A 20,037-nucleotide genomic window follows, 5' to 3' on the forward strand; every position below is an offset into this window, starting at 1 on the left:
TCTTTTTTGTGAATTGACCACAACCAGCTATGCTGGTTCATCAAATTCACCTTGGCTGCCTTTCATTTCTTAAGTCTGCCCAAATAGTTGCATTTGTGTCAGGAAAGGCGGACTCTGCCACCAAAAACAAAGCCATATGAGGAGGAAATACATAATGTAAATACATTGAATGGCTGTTTCTTAAAAAGCGCCAGCCAAACATATATCATATATGGTATTTTAATTTTACCCGACCATGTAAATGGATCAAAAACAAACAAAAACGCACATTTATACAATGTAAAGTATATCCCTCTTTTTAAATAATAAACCTTGTGCAATAGGAAAGAAAAAAACACAACTTTTTCTTTAATATATGACACAATTTAATACCTGCATATACTTTTACAAGCACAAGTTGCAAGTAGTATAAATAGTATAAAAAATAAATGTACAGAAAGATTACCGGGATATAAACCATTTTTGGTTTATATATATATATAAAAACAGTGATAAAGGCGCAGGCAAACAACTGACTACGCTCTTTTAAAACACACTTGGTATGAAAGTTCCACAGCACTGTGGCTGTATTATCAGTCATCATTGCGACAGTGATTTATAAGTCATCAACACATGGCAGCCAGAATGTCTGTTAAAAAGGAGAAAAAAATATTTTTTATTAGCTCATATGTCATTCAAGTAAGTTATCGTATTACAGTCACTCTATAGTCGACATTAGAAAAATAAGTTGTACAGGTGTGGTAGTGGATCTTACCATGTTGGAACAGGCACTGGCAAATGTCAGGTATCTTGGGTTAAACTGCAGCGTGTTGATCGGTCCTGTGTGTTTCCCATCCAGCACGGCCACCTTCATTCCATTCTCAGTGCTCCAGAAATGGATTCTCCCATCCTCAGAGCCTACACATCATTAAGAAGGACTGCGGTGTTAAGATATTTCAACCAATTTTGTGACTTTGCTATAAATCGTCTTTATTTAAGAGAAAACCCATATTGACTTGGAAGCTGAACTACTTACCGATCATGACAAACTGAGAGTCTGGAGTGAAGCAAGCCTCCAGAGGAATGCCTTTGCTATTGTTATAACCCTTAAATAAGCAAAGACATGTTCATTATTTACATTATAATATCATGGAACTGCATTTACTGTAGGTATTACTGATACGATATAGGTCTCTAGGTTTCTTACTGAGAAGGTGTGCAGCACTGATCCATTGAAAGAATTAAGGATCCGGATCGCACCTCCATTGGTGGAGATGAGAATTTGCTTTCCATCTTTACTGAATTTCAGTCCCGTCCACTCACATACACGACTAAACCTTGTCTCAAAGGATGCAAAAGGTCCCTTTTTTACAATAAAAGGAAAAGTAGATTAGAATTCAAGTTTACAAGACTGAGCTTATACTAAAAAAACATTTCAAAATCAATATGATAAATACCTTGTCAAAAGCTCGGAGGTCGTATAATTTAATTGTTTGTGAGTCGACCCCGGCAGCAAATATCATCCCGTCATTATCAAAAGAACACACAGGCTTCCCAAGTGGATTAGTCAAACCCTGAAAAACACACACATGATCATTTTAAAAGTACAGCTCAAGTAGTACGCGAGGGCTCAAAATTGCGAGCGCTTGGCTGCATATGCTACCGAAATTGAATCTTTTGGACCTCAAGTCCAAAAGATTCAATCCAGTCAAATGTCATCCAGTCAAATGTCCCTTTTTCTGTACATTCGCTAGTTAGTACACTCATTATGTGCCTTGTGAGCTGCCAAGAGACCATTCTAACCTATCAAATGTGAGCTTGACGTCCTTACCTTTAATGCTGGTTTTAGATTAATTAATATAAGCCTTCAATTACGTAACACAGAGAGCTTAACTAATGATACCTGAAGATAAAAGTTTATGATCAATTTATTAGCTGGCTTTATCGAACGCTAAAAAGATTAAGCGAATGATTACGGAATTTCTTAGGAACTGTAAAAAATGTACACTGTAAAAGTACAATGTAATAGCAAATTTGCCTCCTACCCTGTGTGTGTTCTTGTATAACATAACACAACATGGAAAGCTACTGCTGATAGAAAACACAATAATTGATACTTGTGATAGGAAACGTAATAATTATATGCTTGATATAAAAACAGATCATAGTTTAAATGTATTAAGTCCCATAGCCGGTGCCAGATTGTGTGACAACACAAAAAGGATATTCTTGGGCTTACGTGTGGATGCGTATGGCGTTCCTCGAAATTTCCTGAACATAATGATCCCACAACATCCTAGTTTGTTTAATGTCAAACTTGTGTCACAAAGCAACGTTAGGCATGCTCCATAAAAAGCTCCCTTTGACAGTCTGTTGGTAAGCGGTTCTACTGAGTTGTGTGCAAAGTCAGATCGTCTCTGCTGTTTGCAAACTTTTTACTTATACAACACATCTGTTTTATTGCGGGCGGAATAAGAACAGTTCCACAAAAGTTTTGGCGTCACAAACAGGATCGCTAACTGTTTTTTTCCCTTTCAGACCTCTGAATTCCGAAGTCCGTAAGGCGAGGGTCTAGCTGCAAACTTAGCTGAGTGAGTTGAGAAAACGGCCTGTACTTTTGTAATGATAACCAATGTTCTTCCGGTGCAGGTTATCAAAAGGTAATATTATGTTAAGCATCTTGATCTTAACATACTGAGTAGGCTTAGTTTGATGATCAATGTATTTTAGACTTTTTTTTTTTTAGACAATTATTGTTTTCTGTTATGCTGCCACTGAAAACTTCTACCCTGATGATATTTAAATTATTTTGGCTTCAGAACATCCTTCATCTGGTCAGGATCATGTTGGTCCTTCCTGTGTCCTCGGCGCAGTGTGGGCGGGGGTTCTCCACACAAAAGTGCATCAAGTCGGCCATCAGATCTGCATTAAACCCCAACACCATTGAAGATCTGATTTGAATCAGTGTGGAGGGTTCTCCTCTGGAGACGTTCAATGCCTTGTCTCAGTGAAGAGATTGATGGAAGAGGGACAGAGAGCCAGGAGACCAAGTTTTAAATCATGGCCCCAGGATATTGCATAAAGCGTAAATTATATATATTGCGTATATTATTTTTATTAAAAAATCTTCATATATATATATATATATATATATATATATATATATATATATATATATATATATATATATAAATAATAAAAATCAACATATATTGTTGGTGCTCCTTACATTTTGGTGAGAGCTCCTAAATTTATGCTGGTGCGCCTTACTTTTTGAGGGAGCACCAGTGCTACCTAGTCAAAAAGTTAATTTCAAGCTCTGTGAGTCTCGAGGGCGAGGGCAATATGTCTTCATGTATGTTCATTTTGGGGGCCTTAATACAGCACATCATTGATCCAGAACTATGTCCCCACTTAGTCTGGGTAGAGAGCACAGTAAAATTGTAAATTCCTCAACTACTCACATGACAATTTGGAGAGCGCAAATCCCAGATCCTGATGGTCTTATCCATAGAACCCGAGATGAAAGTATCGTCCACTGGTGACATGGAAAGAGCAACTACCCTGAAAATATGTCAATACAGCCCAAAATCACCCTAAGTATCTAAATAATCTTCTGATAAAATATCAACCCTAAGTACTTAAAAAATTATACACAAGCTGCATCTTTACCTAGAAAATGTTCCTATAAAATATTGGAACAGTCCAAAGTCATTTAAAAGTTCTTAATGCTTACATTACATTGTCATAAATTACACATGACTGATATGATTAATTATATTAATAAGATCCTTTCCATTGACTTCTTGTAAGGTGAAAGCCAACCTTTGGACGAATTCCTTCCTGAAGCAATTAGTTGGGATATAATAGACTAAGGAAATTCTGAAAAATAGGCCTCCTCTTAATAGTACTGAATTATATTCAGCAAGATTCATTCCCTTCAGGAGAAAATACTTTTTGATTAATACATTTTGATGTTAGGTCATATTATATGCATCATTTGGATAACATCTGCTCACCTTGCAGTGTGTCCAGGGAAATAGCGTATGTACTTGTTGTCAGTCAGAGACAGGTACCGAATAGTGTCTGTAAAACAAAGATATCAACAAAACTTGACACATGACTGCATTCTTTAGTACTGCCTTTGCTTGAGCGGACGACTTTGTTCGATAATCTTAAAACTGAGACATTACCATCCAGTTTATTGGAACTGTAGACCACGGTGCTGGAATCTCCATGCGTGTAACGGATCAGGTCCACTCCGTACTTTTTACTGTAGAGGGTCCGAGCTGGTCTGAGAGAAGAGAAACACACCATTTGACTCTCTCTCTTTCCCATCAATTACTCAGCCTCTCTCTTTTTCCACATGTCTATCTCTTCCCCATCTCTTTCCTATATGCAGCTCTCTTTCCCATCTTCATCTTTCTCCCTCCCATCTCTCTCTTTCCCATGTCTATTTCTCTTTCCTGTCTCCATTTCTCTTTCCCATCTCTAGCTCTCTCTCTCTCATGTTTATCTTTCCCTTACCCATCTCTCCCTTTCCCATCTCTGTATTCCCCATCTCTATTTCCCATCTCGCTCTCTCTTTTCCATCTCTATATTTCTCCACCTCTTTCCAATCCCTCTCTTAAATGTACTCTTTTTTTAACTTTATTATGACATTGTATTTTACTGATTTACTGATCTAAAATAACATATTGATAATCGAACAGTATCTAACATAACATAATCGAACAGTATCTAACATAACCAAAATCGAACAGTATCTAACATAATAATCTAACAGTATCTAACATAACATAATAATCGAACAGTATCTAACATAATAATCTAACAGTATCTAACATAACATAATAATCGAACAGTATCTAACATAACCAAAATCTAACAGTATCTAACATAACATAATAATAATGTAACAGTATCTAACATTACAGAGAGACTTAGAGAAGAGGAATGAAAGTCAGCAGGAGTAAGACACAATACATGTGCCTGAATGGGAGGGAGGGCAACGAAAAGCTGAGAATGCAAGGAGTGGAGGTGGAGAAGGTGGATGAGTTCAAGTACTTGGGGTCGACCATCCAAAGCAGCGGAGAGTGCAGGAGAGAGGTGAAGAAGAGAGTACAGGCAGGGTGGAGTGGGTGGAGAGAGACTACAGGCAGGGTGGAGTGGGTGGAGAAGAGAGTACAGGCAGGGTGGAGTGGGTGGAGAAGAGTGTCCGGAGTGATCTGTGACAGAAGGGTTCCAGCCAGAGTGAAGGGGAAGGTGTACAGGACGGTAGTGAGAGCAGCCATGTTGTACAGTTTAGAGGCGGTGGCACCGACTAAAAGGCAGGTGGATGAAGTGGAGGTGGCAGAGTTGAGGATGTGGAGGTTTTCATTGGGAGGGACAAGGATGGACAGGATTAAGAATGAGGACGTTAGAGGGACAGCTCAGGTCGGACAGTTCGGTGGAAAAGCGAGAGAGGCCAGATTGAGATGGTTTGGACACGTATGGAGGAGAGATGAGAGTTACATTGGGAGGAGGAGGCTGAGGGTGGAGCTGCCAGGCAAGAGGAAAAGAGGAAGCCAAGGAGAAGCTTGATGGAGGTGCTGAGGGAGGCCATGCAGGCGGGTGGTGTCAGGGAGGAAGATGCACAGAACAGGAGGTGCTGGTCGCGGATGATCCGCTGTGGCCACCCCTAACGAGAGCAGCAAAGAAGAAGCTCTAACATCACATAGTAATAATCTAAGAGAATCCAACACAGCATATTAATAATCTAACAGAACATAGTAATCATCTAACAGAATCTGACATGATAACAATAATAACAATAACGATGATAATAACAATAATCTCCACATGGAGGGGCGTGGTGCTTCGGTCTCTCCGCTCTTACTTTCCCTCGCTGATGTCGTACAACACGATGGAGTCGTCGTCGCTGCTGGAAATGGCGCCGTCGCCGTTGGGGCTGTAATCCACGCAGTTGACTTTCTGGGAGTTTTCCCGGTAGGTCCTCGCCACCCTGAAGCTCCGCAGCACGCTGTCCGTGATTTTCATGGCTGCCCGGGAACCGGCGGACACGAAGGCGTCTCAGACTAGGGGCGGGGGGCTCGGTTGTGTGTGCGTGGAGGAGGAGGAGGAGGAGGAGGAGGAGAGCTCATTGACACCTGTTCGCGTTGCGCACAGTTTGCGGGCTGTTCCCACGGCTCACGGCGCCATCTTGTTCCCTGGTCCAACTGCTACAGCGGCACCAGGAAAGTACAGAGACGGCCCGCCTTCAAAGTAAAGGTGGCGCGTTTTCGCCTTCAAAGTAAAGGTGGCGCGTTTTCGCCTTCAGACTAAAGGTTGCGCGTTTTGAAGGTCAAATGGGTTGAATCAGGATTGTTTGGTTACTTTATCCAGCTGTATTACAAAATTATGAGCATAATGCCAAACCACGGAGAAACGACATAAGCCACATTACAAAGAAATTAACTATTGGCCAAATATTGTCACAGCTCGACATATTGCATACACAGTGTTAAGGTGGGCATGGATTTCAATAATAAAAGTTGCTAGTCCTTTTGGGTGAGCACTTGCTTTTAAGGCCAAATACTGAGGTCAAAGAGCCAGCAGATGTCGTTTTGCTCTCATAAAATTATTGCACAAGTTAATTTAGCTTTTCATGTGTGCAGTGTATCTGTGTAGCCTACACCGAATCATTTAAATGTCATTTAACAAGTTAGCCGCAATAATAATGAATATTAGTACTACATGACAACTAAGTCTGAAATAAAGTCTTATGCTCTGTGAAGTGGTCAACAAAGAAAATTTGTTATGTATACTTTAATGCCTTGATAAGTTATGTGCAGATAATGTAAATCCCTTGTGCTGTGACATTAAGTCACATGAGTCAATGAAAGATTTCATGTTTTGCTCTTTCGCCGCTCAAACAGAGCGTCTCTGGTATGAGATTTAAAGCGGCAGCGTTGAGAGGACACTGACTCTACAAGTGGAAGCATGGATTGGACACTGATGATGATTTGTTTTTCTCACTGCACAATCACTCTTCCCACCCAGATCAAATACCTATCACACACATGGAAATCACGAGTACAGGGCCTATCATACTCTGAAGAAGCAGTCACTATGTGCTTCAATTGAATATGGTTGATACTGCTGAAATGTTATTTGCTTTTTATTGAAACAAATCACTGAACACAGACCCATTAGACCCATTAGACCCATTAGACCCTTTAGACCCATTAGACCATTTAGACCCATTAGACCCATTAGACTTATCGACATAGATTCGAATATATGCATTTATTGAAGCACTTTAATACCTGAACGCGAATATCGGAACATCTAAATGACAACACGACGCCCTCCAACAGGTTGTTATTGTGCACATCATGACGCTGGAACCGTGGGACAGGCCCCGCGTCTCTCCGTGAAGCGGCTGACGTCACGCTCCACCAGGCGTCGCCGCGTTCTCTACGCGCAACGACCACTGCTGCATTCCAGTGATCTCGGAACTCGGAAACCCAGTGTCCTTCTTGGGATAGGGCAACGGAACCGCCCTTGCGGGCCTGGGAGCTGGAGCCTGGGTGACACGCGCCAATAACGGTGAGAAAAGCTCCCTCTGGATAGTTTTTTTGTTTTGTTTTGTTTTGTTTTGTTTTGTTTTGTTTTGTTTTGGGGTTTTTTTTAATACAATAATAAGTAACTTCGATTTAACCTGCTCTCCAGCTTTAGTTTCTGCGCAGACGATTTCACCAGCTTGCTCAAATAAACAAAAATATAGCGAGGGCGTCGATTTCCCCCCGAATACAGGCAATCTATCTCGGACAGAAGGGCTTCCGCCTCGGAAAGACCGTTCTCCGAGTTGTCCCGGAATGCAGCATAACACCCGCGGGCAGCCGAGTGACAGGGAACGGACGTGACGACATAGAAACAGGAACTAGCCGCCTGGCGTCGGCGAGCGGCGCTTGGACGTGGACGCTGCCATGAGCGACGCCCGGCGCCGCGTGTGGAGCCTCGTTTTATCAGGGCGCGAAGCCAGAACGAGCCGCTTGACGTGCGGAGCGGCGCCGCTCTCCTCGCGGGCCCGCGACGCCGCGAGGCAGACCGGGGGCCCCGGCCCCGGCCCCGGCCCCGGCCCCGGCCCCGGGGAGGGGAGTCGCCTCCGGGGCATCGACCTCGCGCAGAAGATCCGGCGAGAGAAAGACAACGGCGGCGTGAACAGGACGCCGCCGTCAGCCGGGGAGAGGAGGGTGTCCGAGCTGAAGCAGCTGAGCCAGCAGCTGCAGAACGTCCACCCCAACGTGCTGGCCAAGCACCTGCACAAGACGGCGGCGTTCCAGAACCGGGACGTCGTTGTGCTCAACAAGCCCTACGGGGTTCCCGTGCGAGGTGCGTCGCGGTCCGATGTGTCGCACGTCCGTGGCCTGGCGCCTGCGCGCCCTCACCCGCTGACCCGTGTCCTCCTCTTGCAGGTGGCGGCGGGTTGACCTCCGTCTCCTCGGTGCTGCCGGTGCTCGTCAAAATGATGGCCGGCATGAGGAGCGGATCCGAACTACACGCGTGTCTTGGACTGGAGAAGGAGGCGACGGGGGCTCTGCTGCTGGCGAGGAGTAAGGAGGCCGTGGAACACATACTGAACCTCCACAAAAATAATGAAGTGCAGAGGAAATATTGGTAAAACAGGGATTATTTGGTTTTTTGTTGGACATTGATATTCCCATTGATGTTCCCAATATTCTTCACGTTGCGATTTATGAAAAAGTTTGCAAAATCCAACCCTTTGCAAATTGACTTGACTTAAATGCAGTTGTTTACGTTTCCCCGTCTCCCCCACAGGACCATCGCTGTTGGGGTTCCTGTCCCATCCGAGGGGGTGATTGACATTCCCATAATAGAGAGAGAGATCTCCGGCCCCCAGCACCACTTCAAGGTTACTCCTCTTCGGTGGTATTCATAGAAGTGACGGTTGGGAAGAGGTGTCTCTTTCTTTAGATTCCTGAAACTTTTTTTTTTTTTTTAAAGATGGGCCTAAGCCCTGTATATAAGATCAATGACACGGGAGAAGAAGTAACCAGAGTCCGTCCTCATCGACAAGCTCACAGCGCTGTGACGAAATACCGTGTCCTGGACAACAGGGGTGGCTGCAGCCTGGTGGAGCTCCAGCCACTGACCGGTGAGCAGGTGGTCAGATTTTCTACTGCTTAGCCAGCTGCTTGCACCATGTGGGTTTCATATTTTGTCTCCTGTTGCCTCTTTTCCTGTTTCCTAGATGGAAAACATCAGCTAAGGGTCCACATGGCATATGCCTTGGCATGCCCCATACTTGGTGATCACAAATACTCTCATTGGAGCAAATTGGCACCCCAGGTAATGTAGATTCCTTACAATGAATTGAGTCATTTAAGAAACGTGGAAACATCTCGTAACTTTGGGTTTGATCTCTTTGGGCTAAATTACCCAATTGTTCTCGTATTTAACACCGGATTGTGCTAATCCTGAACACAGCTGACACTCTATGAAACTGAGGGAGCCCACAACCATTATTATCAAACTATTATTGGCACAATAATTTAGGTTCACAATAAATTGGCGTTCTAGGGAGGGAGGGAGGGAGGGAGGGAGGGGGGGGGGGGCAAAAAGTGTGTGTGTGTGTGTGTGTGTGAGAGATAATTATACTCATTAGAGTAGAATACTTTAGGTGGTCAAATGTTAAAAAGTTTTTTTTTTTTTTTTTGATTCACAGAAATTACAGGAACATGTGCTGGGAAAACTGGGACTGGAACAGAGCAAGACACGGCACCTTCCTCTACACTTGCATGCCCGCCAGCTGACATTGCCCATGGGCAAAAGTCAACCAGACATCAGAGTATCCTGCATCTTGCCCAAATATTTTGCCAAAACACTGCACAGACTGGGGTTAACAGTTTCGGATGAAGAGGAGCCTAAATGAAGATCGACACGTTTTTTTTTCTTTACGGAGCCTGTTCTGATTCAATCTCTGAGGATAAATATCTGAAGGATTTCATTCATTTTTATAAATGTTTTCTGGTCGATTCTAGTGAATGCATCCTGTGCTGTCTAAAGTAACTTCATGGTTACTGTTGTGTACATGCAGCTGTTGTCTGGATAAACTGCATGGAACTTAATGGCTGACCATTGACATTTTCAAATACCTGGTGTTACATTAAACAGGTTTTTGCAGACATCAAATCAGGCCTTATGGTGATATTTGGAATGATAACTTATGCATGTCTAATGTTTGGGAAGAATGTCCAGTGTAACATGTTTGCCCATGTAAATTGTTTAATAACTAGTGCATATAATCAGTTTACAAAATGTTTTATTTTCTTAATGGGACCTGAGTGGAACAATGTCTTAAAACTCCTGAATAACTAAAGCACTTTAACTTGTGGATATCTGAGCTTCAATGTGATTTACACACTCAAATATTCAAACATTAATTACATTTCATTTTTGAAAACACTGACAAGTTAGCATTCCTTATACCAACACCCTTATACCAGTACATACATGGATCAACAATGTTATTATGAGAGCAGATGTTCCCCAGTTCTTTTGGGCACCTGAGGGAATTAAGACAAGGTTACACAACTTAAGTGTTTAAGAATGGGCACTTTAAATATCTTAATATATATTGATTAGGACAGGCTTGGAAAAGAAAAATAGGTCTACATGCATACTACACAGGATGCAGTAGTTCAAGCATACAGTGACTGATAGATGAATGCCTTTTGCTCAAAGGTTACATAGGCGGCAGGTTACAAATGTGAAGCAAAAAGAATCCAGAGTCCAAGAGTCAGTCCCTCGGTACAGGCCATGAAAGGTACTACTTAAACATTTATAGATATTTATAATCACTTAAGAAGCCACTTTATTTGCAATAAGATAGCCTTTGACAGTCCGTGCTGCTCCGTCGGACCAGGAGTATCAGCTTTAGTATCAGCTCTTAGTTTATGTGCCCTGGCGCCACGGCGATGATATCCTGGATTTCCCGGACGACGACAATGCGAGCCAGCATTTGCTCCACCTGCTGACCTGTGATGGGCTGAGTCGAGTACCATATTGGGCTGTTGGGTGCTACAACCAGCTCTGGTGTCAGGTAGTATGCATCATTACGTCCTTTGGCACTTTGAGAGCTGAGGCAAACAAAGATTACAGGTTTTAACAGAACATTAACATATTAGTGAACATTGAGACCCTTTTTAAAATGTTAAAACAAGGAAAACCACTCACCATTTGAAGAGATAGAAGTCGTACAATTTAACGGGACACCGTAGAGGGTTCTCAGGGTCCTCTGTCTGTTCTTTATACATGTCATCGGTCACTGGAACACAGGCCACACAAAACTCAGCCCACATTAGATAGTGATGCATCGCAAAATAAAGATAAACAAATATATTGAGTACCTTTTTGTCCCACGTGCTGTGGCCCTTGTCCTGTGAGAAAGCGGATACTTGTAGTTTTGTCCTTTGCATTGGAGGGGTTCTTCTTGGTATGTCTTAGCACCTTAGAGAAGGCAACTTTCATGTGCTGCTCAACTGTTGTCAATTGGAAATACCTATGACAAAGCCATGATTTGCATCTTAATTGTCTAGATTGACACATATCAAAAACACTGAGTCACTCACACTGCCTTACTGTACTATTTGTGGCATACTGTACTGCAAGTTACTGTATGACTGTTCTGGGTTACTGCATACTGTGCTCTATTGCTGTTCTGTTGGGTGGTACTGTATTGCTGTGCCGTACTGTTGTATACTATAAATAATTTTACTGGACATATCTGTATAAACAAATAGTCTATCCCATATACATAACACTATTCCCATCTATTTTGTACCCCTGCCTTGTATTATCTTTTTGAGTCTTATTTTATATTAATTTAATTTTATTTATATTATTCTATTCACTAACTGCATTATGTTTTAGGAGTCAGTTAGTTGCTAGGTAGGAATTAGGTTAGTTATTATGTTCAGTTTAGGAACTATTGTGCATAATCTACAGGAGCGTTGCAAAGACATTTCCCTGCATATACTGTCTGTATGAACGTATGTATATGTACTGTATGTGACAAATAAACCTCTTGAATCTTGAATCAAATGTATGCATCTTTGAGATCTAATTGAGCTGCTGGGATTTCCTCTATTTTACTGTCATGTCACACAACGTCAATTGTGTAAAACTTACTTAGTGTTGAAAAACATTAGGGTTGTGAGCAACGTGGCAGGTGAATGAGCCCCAAGCTGCTTACATTCCCACAGCATCTCTTCAGTCACGTGACTGGGGATGAAATACCCTGGCAGTGGGGGTAAAAAAAGAATGCAATAAAAACAAAGTATATACGAGCACTAACAGAAAATAAAAGTGACATCTCATCCGTTACCTAACGGATGGACAGTGGGCCTCCAGCCATCCAAAATTTTGTGCAAACACTGGGAGAAGTGTGTGTAATATGGATCTGAGAAAATATCATCCACACGCCCATTTTCAGACAGATACTGAAAAGAAAAACAGGTTCAAAATTCAATGCATTGTGGCATATTACACTATATTAAGTATCTACAAGTTGATCGGTGTTCAGATAAGAGGCATACAAACCTTTTGTATACACAAAAATATATAATATAGGACATCTGGAGCAAACTGTTCTTCGTCGGATCCTCGAGCTTCCTGGGTCATCAGGGCTAAGCCCACATTTAGTTCGGCGATTGCACTGGACACCAGGTCCTCCTGGAAGCGCAGGGGCTGGCGACCTATAAAATGTATAGGTACATAGAACAAGGTACAAAGCACGTAAAAGAGAGAAGCTGAGAAGAAGAGCTGGCACCTGGGTTTTGTCTCATAGCACGAAGGTACTGGGTTCAAACCCCACTGGGGCCTGTCTGTGTGGGGGTGACAAGTTTGCCCCACCTGGCTTTCCTCCAGATACTACAGATTCCTTACAAAAAAAAAAAAGACACCTGCCATTGCCTTTGACTAAAGTATTGGGTTTAGAACTACGTTTGGTGACCGGAGACCTGCAGAGCATTGGTTAAATGCGACTTACACAGTTAAGGTTTTTGAGGGAAGCAACCTCTAAACGCAAATGTGTATCTCAAATGCAAAATTATTTTAAGGGGCTCACGTCCAATAGGAGCAAGCTTTGTTTGTTCCTCCTTGCTGAGTTCTGCATTTTTCTGCTGGGCCCAAATGCACCAGATACCCAGGCCCTCCCTTGGTTTGAGACAGACCGGAAGTAGAGACTCCGAAGAGGGCTCGCCGTGAGACTCTACTTGAACCTGCAAGAGACACAGATGCAGACCTGTGCATCAACACTAAGCTCACACCAATTGAAAATCAACGGGCTGCAATAAAGTTGTCAGGAAAGAAAATAAAATAAAAATAAAAAATCAAGATGAGCTCCTCATGAGAAAGGAACAAGTGAGAAATCAAGAAAGCATGCTTGCCTTAAAAATACAAGTTTTTGTGTGTAGGAGAATACACACACACACACACACACACACACACACACACACACACACACACACACACACACACACACACACACACACACACACACACACACACACACACACACACACACACCTACACCTTCTTCCTGACCTGCAGGTTGAGCTGCTGCTCTGCTCCGTGGCTTTGCTGTTGATGCGAGTCCCAGATGTGTAGAGTCTCTGTGGCGTTATATGCCTCTCCGACAGTCTGCACTGCCACAGGGATGTGAACGTTTCCATTCATGAACTGTGCCGGGAACAGGGTCTGTACCACCTCGTCCTGTGCCCCAGAAGAGGCCGACTGAACAGCCAGGGAGTCGGAGGCGATTACATCTTTTGGAGGGGCCGACGCCTGGACAGTGCCGCACGTCTCTCGAGCTACAGCAATCTGAGACGCACCCTGCTGCTGTGGAGTGGAATACACCGGGATAGTCCATGTCTCGCCAGTGGGACCCGTGATAGTGCCGGTAGTACTGTAAGATTGAGTGCTGTCAACAGTAAGCACATCTGGCCTTATGGACAAGTAACTCTGTTGCTGGCCTTGAGGGATGGCCAGGACAGTGGCCACCTGCTGGCCCTGTGGAACAGCATAGGACACTGAGAGAGGTACATCCACCTTCCGCTTCTTAGCAGGTTGAAGAACAGCGGGAATAGTTCCTGTCCTCCTTTCTGACTCCCTAGGAGAGCCCTGCTGCCTGGCAGGAGATGTGGCCTCTATGGCCTGGATCTGAATCTGCTGACCATTTGAGAGTTGAATCTGTTGCCCCCCTTGTAGTTGAATCTGTTGCCCCCCTTGTAGTTGAATCTGTTGCCCCCCTTGCAGTTGAATCTGTTGACCCCCTTGCAGTTGAATCTGTTGACCCCCTTGCAGTTGAATGTGTTGCCCTCCTTGTAGCCCGTCCTGTAGTTGAATCACTTGCCCCCCTGGAAGTTGAATCTGCTGTCCCCCTTGTAGTTGAATCTGTTGAATCTGTTGTCCCTCTTGTAGTTGAATCTGTTGTCCCCCTGGTAGTTGAATCACCTGCCCCCCTTGTAGTTGAATCTGTTGTCCCCCTGGCAGTTGAATCTGTTGCCCCCCTTGTAGCTGAATCTGCTGTCCGCCTGGTAGTTGAATCTGCTGTCCGCCTGGTAGTTGAATCTGCTGTCCGCCTGGTAGTTGAATCTGCTGTCCGCCTGGTAGTTGAATCTGCTGTCCGCCTGGTAGTTGAATTTGTTGTCCACTTGGTAGTTGAATCTGTTGCCCCCCTTGTAGTTGAATCTGTTGAATATGTTGTCCCCCTTGTAGTTGAATATGTTGGCCCTCTTGTAGTTGAATCTGTTGTCCCCCTGGAAGTTGAATCACTTGTCCCCCTTGTAGCTGAATCTGTTGTCCCCCGGGTAGCTGAATTTGTTGTCCGCCTGACAACTGGATCTGCTGTCCTCCAGCCAAAGCTGAAACCAGCTGAGCCTGGATCTGTCAAGTACAATATAAAATGCAATCAGCCTCGAGCGTTGCAAAGAAACATTAAAAACACAGGGTTCATTCTTCATGTTCATGTGAGCAAATACTTTACCTGCTCACGCTGCTCTTCGGTGAGGGCTGCCTGCTGGACAATCTGAGCACCTCCTGAAATGCCCTGCAGGTCCTGCTGTGCCGGGGAGGCCACCTGAACCACCTGAAGAAACTGTATGTTTTAGTAAGTTGACCACTAAGTCGAGCACGGACAAGTGCGTAATTACGAACAAAGCTCCACGCACAAGCACATGCATTCTGAGGCACCGGGGAACATCCGAGGAAGACAAATATATCCAAACGTACCTGCACTTGAATCTGCTGCTCAGAATCTTGATGCACAGAGAGCTGAGGTGATATCTCTGCCGCAGTCATCTGCACCTATCAAAAAGATATATGGACCAAGCGGGTTTACAGAGCACCAGAGCGATGAGTAGCTTCACTAAGAACCAGGATCTGGAGGAAACCCAGAGAGAGAGAATGTGATCTTACCGGGCAAGCCAGCTCCAAGAGGGACCCCGCCACCTCTGAGCTGTCCGTGTAGACGCAGTCGGTACTCTGCTGGTACACCATAGCATCTGTTGTGACCGGACCCCCCTGGAGGCTGAACTCCTGGAGCATCTCGGGGCCCTTGGAGAGGGACTCCAAGAACTCCTTCATCCGATGCTGGGGGACACTGCGGGCCTTTTGTCGCACATACTCGTCAAACGAGACCACGACGCCCTCCGGCTCAGCCATTGTCCCTTGACCTGCGATGGTAAAGGAGGGCAGTGGCAGCTTGAGGGTTCTGGTGGTCTAGGTACATGCTCTACGTAGACAGGCACACGGCCCAGGCTCGGATCGGGGCCGTATATCAATGTTATTATCAGACTCTATTCTGAACTTATTAGGCTGTTTCTAGCTGTCAAATCAATGCATCCACCTGCTTAGTTAGAATATCAACATTACTAATGATTGTTTCTCAAATATTTGTGTGTAAATAGCTTATGAAAGCACAAATAGCCATTCCAAATATATCGTGATGTTTGATTTTGTCTATATCGTCCAGCCCTTATACGTTGGAAAACAAAACAGTTCAAGTGTTGGATCTTTTGTTTTTTTGTTTGTTTGTTTTTTTAAAGCGCATTTGACCCATTTCACTAACAGTTAGTACGGCAGTTTCGGTTAACATTCTCGCCGAAATATATTTTATACATAAACACATGATACAAAGACGGTCTAAAATACCGGTACACGTTAAACCAAACGGACTGTGTGTGTGGTCGCTTCAAACAATGGTAATGTACAACACGCTAGCCTAGCCGTTAGCAATGGGCCATCCATTTGTACGTGGTTTCATGCACTATGCTAATGCTAACTAGCAAACATGGTGGCCGGGAATCCTCCCATGCTACCTTAAATAAAACCAAATCCTCTCCTTTCCGCCAAGGCACGGCGTTTAAAAGCAAAAAGCCGATAAAGGTCTGGCCGAGCTGCCATTCGTATTCCGTGTTTCTCGGCTCCTCCGGGAACGCGGCGCGACGCTTTGTGTTGCAAACACAATAATATTCACATCAGCAAACTGCCCGTTTGTGACGTGGGCTTATATTCCCCGGCGAGGATCCGGTTGAAACATATCTGCACTTTCTGCAAGCACTAGAATACTAATTCCAACAGTTAATAATAACAATAATAAAAAAAAACCCCAATAACTATAATAATAATAATAATAATAACTATTATTATTATTATAATAAACCATAATAATATCGCTAAAACCGATGTCTGTCAATATTATACACTATTTTCTATAGGATATATAATATTATATATTAACAAATACAATTGTATTACAACATTTTAATATATTATAATATCATATTAAAACAAATTGTATATAATATATAATATTATATTCATATTATATGACATAATAATAGAGTTACGGAGGTGTGCGCTGTGCTCTGCTAAACACCCTGTGTACGCAGGGGAACCGAAGGCTGCTGTACATCCTTCCTACCTGTCTATCTATCCATCTGTCTGTCTATGATAGAGACAGACAGACAGACAGACAGACAGACAGATAGACAGACAGACAGATAGACAGACAGACAGACAGACAGACAGACAGACAGACAGAAAGACGGACGGACAGATAGATAGACAGATAGATAGATAGATAGATAGATAGATAGACAGACAGACAGACAGACAGACAGATAGACAGACAGACAGGCAGCCAGGCAGACAGACAGACAGACAGACAGACAGACAGATAGATAGATAGATAGATAGATAGATAGATAGATAGATAGATAGATAGATAGACAGACAGACAGACAGACAGATAGATAGATAGATAGACAGACAGACAGACAGACAGACAGATAGATAGATAGATAGATAGAAAGACGGCGGACAGACAGACAGACAGACAGACAGACAGACAGACAGACAGATAGATAGATAGATAGATAGAAAGACGGCGGACAGACAGACAGACAGACAGACAGACAGACAGACAGACAGATAGATAGATAGATAGATAGATAGATAGATAGATAGATAGATAGATAGATAGACAGACAGACAGACAGACAGACAGACAGACAGACAGACAGACAGACAGACAGACAGACAGACAGACAGATAGATAGATAGATAGATAGATAGATAGATAGATAGATAGATAGATAGATAGATAGATAGATAGATAGATAGATAGATAGATAGATATAGATAGATAGATAGACAGACAGACAGACAGACAGACAGACAGACAGACAGACAGACAGACAGACAGACAGATAGATAGATAGATAGATAGAAAGACAGCAGACAGACAGACAGACAGATTAATATATTGACTGCGTATACAACATAGTATATACAGGTTATAACAGTCAGCCCCAGCTGTGCACCGCCAGCGACCATTCATATCCACGTCACTAAGCACCACGAGGCCTCCGTCTAAAACACGGTGCTTCAGCAGGACACGTTCACATACAGCACGTCCACACGCGGAGCTCCGAACGCATATTCCCTCCCCAGCCGAACCCCCGGTCTGCCTTAAAGAGCCAGGCGTGTGCCAGTGGAGGCCTCCCCCTGGTCCCCCCACAGCCCAGTGCCGCTCGCTGCTCTTAAGGTGGACCGAAAGAGACGCGTGTGCGTACAGTGTTATGGCCGCTACACACCGGAGTGGGAAGGGTTAACTCACCCAACACGCAGGAGCGCACTCTGCAAGGTGTCCCCTGGAAAATACCTCCAGTAGAGCTGACATTCCTTTCACAAAGATAATGACTGAAGGGTCTAAATAAGCCACCGTGGTGTTTTTCTTCAATGAAGACTCCTATCCTTCTTCTTCTGTGTATATATCATATAATAGAACATATGTTATGTTATATTATAATATAAATATTATGATTATGATAAATGTGTCTATTGCCTTTCTATCTATCTATCTATCTATCTATCTATCTATCCATCTATCTATCTATCTATCTATCTATCTATCTATCTATCTATCTATCTATCTATCTATCTATCTATCTATCTATCTATCTGTCTATCTATCTATCTATCTATCTATCTATCTATCTATCTATCTATCTATCTATCTATCTATCTATCTATCTATCTATCTATCTATCTATCTGTCTGTCTGTCTATCTATCTATCTATCTATCTATCTATCTATCTATCTATCTATCTATCTATCTATCTATCTATCTGTCTGTCTGTCTATCTATCTGTCTATCTATCTATCTACCTATCTATCTACCTATCTACCTATCTATCTATCTATCTATCTATCTATCTATCTATCTATCTATCTGTCTATCTATCTATCTGTCTATCTATCTGTCTATCTATCTATCTATCTATCTATCTATCTATCTATCTATCTATCTATCTATCTATCTCTCTATCTATCTATCTATCTCTCTATCTGTCTATCTATCTATCTATCTATCTATCTATCTATCTATCTATCTGTCTATCTATCTATCTATCTATCTATCTATCTATCTATCTATCTGTCCATCCATCTATCTATCTATCTATCTGTCTATCTATCTATCTATCTATCTGTCTATCTATCTATCTATCTATCTATCTATCTATCTATCTATCTATCTATCTATCTGTCTATCTACCTATCTATCTACCTATCTATCTATCTGTCTATCTATCTGTCTGTCTGTCTGTCTGTCTGTCTGTCTATCTTATTTCTTGATATTCCATATTCCTTAAAAATCATGACGTTGCTAATGCCAATGTCACATTTCCTATTTCATAGCTTAAGCTTTTTTAAATGATGTGTTATTTTGTATCACAAACCAAAGTTGTAAAGTTGTGTTTTCTTTCTTTTTTTTGGGGGGGGGGGGGGGTTGACTCTTGCAAACTCTGAGTTACCAAGACACAGAGAAATGCTTTTTTTCATACAGTGCAGGTGCTCATTTGGCTTTGTGCTCCATGATGTGACTCAGTGCTTTAAGACTCTTAATGTAATCCAGAATAAGGGGATTAGCCAAACACAGCTGTGGTTGAAAGATAAAGGTAAATATCCAACCTGATTGGTTTTCCCGTAATAAAACATCATCAATACACAAATAAGAAAAAGTGATGTTTCAAGAAAAGGTTTTTTCTTTGTATTGTATTCGGCACCAGTGCTCAGAATGTGTATTTATTTATTTAGGTAACAGCATGATGGGAGCCTGCCAAGCAAGCAGCCGGCGCAGTAATTGGACAAAGACGTCAGCTTGAAGCAGTAACTCTGAGCATCCTCCCAGTAAGTAAAGCAATGTGCGCATACAGCTTTTTGCTCTACATCTACAACACACTTATAATACAGCCCGGGACGGTGTGAACATACTGAACATACTAAAAAGCAGCAGAGAAGAAGGAACCACAGGTACAGTACACCTCAGATGGAAAATCTGGGAGCACATCAAATCTTGCATGTTTTAATAAGGAATTATTTAGATGAGGGAGGTAAATATCTGTAGCTGTATTTGTCCAGGACAGCACAGTTAAACATCTAACAGAGACTAAGTATTATAATTCTACAGGTAAAGTGTAACACCT

At 42.7% G+C, this 20,037-nt stretch overlaps 3 protein-coding genes across 3 annotated transcripts; 1 reads left to right on the plus strand and 2 right to left on the minus strand.

Moving 5' to 3' along the window:
• Window positions 1–352: 352 nt before the first annotated feature.
• Window positions 353–6,182, minus strand: LOC307230113 (WD repeat-containing protein 82-like). Its single transcript, XM_080000325.1, has 9 exons — window positions 5,858–6,182; window positions 4,173–4,273; window positions 3,999–4,065; window positions 3,444–3,543; window positions 1,437–1,553; window positions 1,187–1,342; window positions 1,016–1,085; window positions 755–897; window positions 353–628 (listed from the first exon to the last, which is right to left on the minus strand). Exons 1-9 carry the CDS (start codon window positions 6,016–6,018, stop codon window positions 596–598), a joined length of 948 nt encoding a protein of 315 aa, XP_079856451.1. The 5' UTR covers window positions 6,019–6,182; the 3' UTR covers window positions 353–595.
• Window positions 6,183–7,779: 1,597 nt separating this feature from the next.
• rpusd4 (RNA pseudouridine synthase D4) lies at window positions 7,780–10,153 on the plus strand. Its single transcript, XM_080000695.1, has 6 exons — window positions 7,780–8,355; window positions 8,439–8,640; window positions 8,803–8,896; window positions 8,989–9,139; window positions 9,236–9,333; window positions 9,710–10,153. Exons 1-6 carry the CDS (start codon window positions 7,950–7,952, stop codon window positions 9,914–9,916), a joined length of 1,158 nt encoding a protein of 385 aa, XP_079856821.1. The 5' UTR covers window positions 7,780–7,949; the 3' UTR covers window positions 9,917–10,153.
• A 178-nt stretch (window positions 10,154–10,331) lies between these two features.
• On the minus strand, window positions 10,332–16,516 carry LOC307230366 (transcriptional regulator QRICH1-like). Its single transcript, XM_080000694.1, has 12 exons — window positions 16,365–16,516; window positions 15,463–15,719; window positions 15,277–15,351; window positions 15,032–15,133; window positions 13,591–14,931; window positions 13,112–13,265; window positions 12,586–12,740; window positions 12,371–12,485; window positions 12,175–12,283; window positions 11,394–11,545; window positions 11,221–11,311; window positions 10,332–11,123 (listed from the first exon to the last, which is right to left on the minus strand). Exons 2-12 carry the CDS (start codon window positions 15,706–15,708, stop codon window positions 10,934–10,936), a joined length of 2,730 nt encoding a protein of 909 aa, XP_079856820.1. The 5' UTR covers window positions 15,709–15,719; window positions 16,365–16,516; the 3' UTR covers window positions 10,332–10,933.
• Window positions 16,517–20,037: the final 3,521 nt, after the last annotated feature.

The sequence above is a fragment of the Zeus faber genome (assembly GCF_960531495.2).
Source record: "Zeus faber genome assembly, chromosome: 5".
Lineage (NCBI taxonomy): Eukaryota > Metazoa > Chordata > Actinopteri > Zeiformes > Zeidae > Zeus > Zeus faber.

Coding starts and splice junctions, on each gene's coding strand:
- LOC307230113 (XM_080000325.1), bottom strand. CDS start 6,018: ATGAAAATCACGGACAGCGTGCTGCGGAGCTTCAGGGTGGCGAGGACC. Junction 1,554..3,443: donor TGCGCTCTCCAAATTGTCAT/GTGAGTAGTTGA, acceptor TGTGTTTTTCAG/GGTTTGACTAATCCACTTGG. Junction 898..1,015: donor CTCTCAGTTTGTCATGATCG/GTAAGTAGTTCA, acceptor AATGATGTGTAG/GCTCTGAGGATGGGAGAATC.
- rpusd4 (XM_080000695.1), top strand. CDS start 7,950: ATGAGCGACGCCCGGCGCCGCGTGTGGAGCCTCGTTTTATCAGGGCGC. Junction 8,356..8,438: donor CTACGGGGTTCCCGTGCGAG/GTGCGTCGCGGT, acceptor CTCCTCTTGCAG/GTGGCGGCGGGTTGACCTCC. Junction 8,641..8,802: donor GAAGTGCAGAGGAAATATTG/GTAAAACAGGGA, acceptor TCTCCCCCACAG/GACCATCGCTGTTGGGGTTC.
- LOC307230366 (XM_080000694.1), bottom strand. CDS start 15,708: ATGGCTGAGCCGGAGGGCGTCGTGGTCTCGTTTGACGAGTATGTGCGA. Junction 12,741..13,111: donor AAAGCTTGCTCCTATTGGAC/GTGAGCCCCTTA, acceptor TACATTTTATAG/GTCGCCAGCCCCTGCGCTTC. Junction 12,284..12,370: donor GCCCACTGTCCATCCGTTAG/GTAACGGATGAG, acceptor CCCCACTGCCAG/GGTATTTCATCCCCAGTCAC.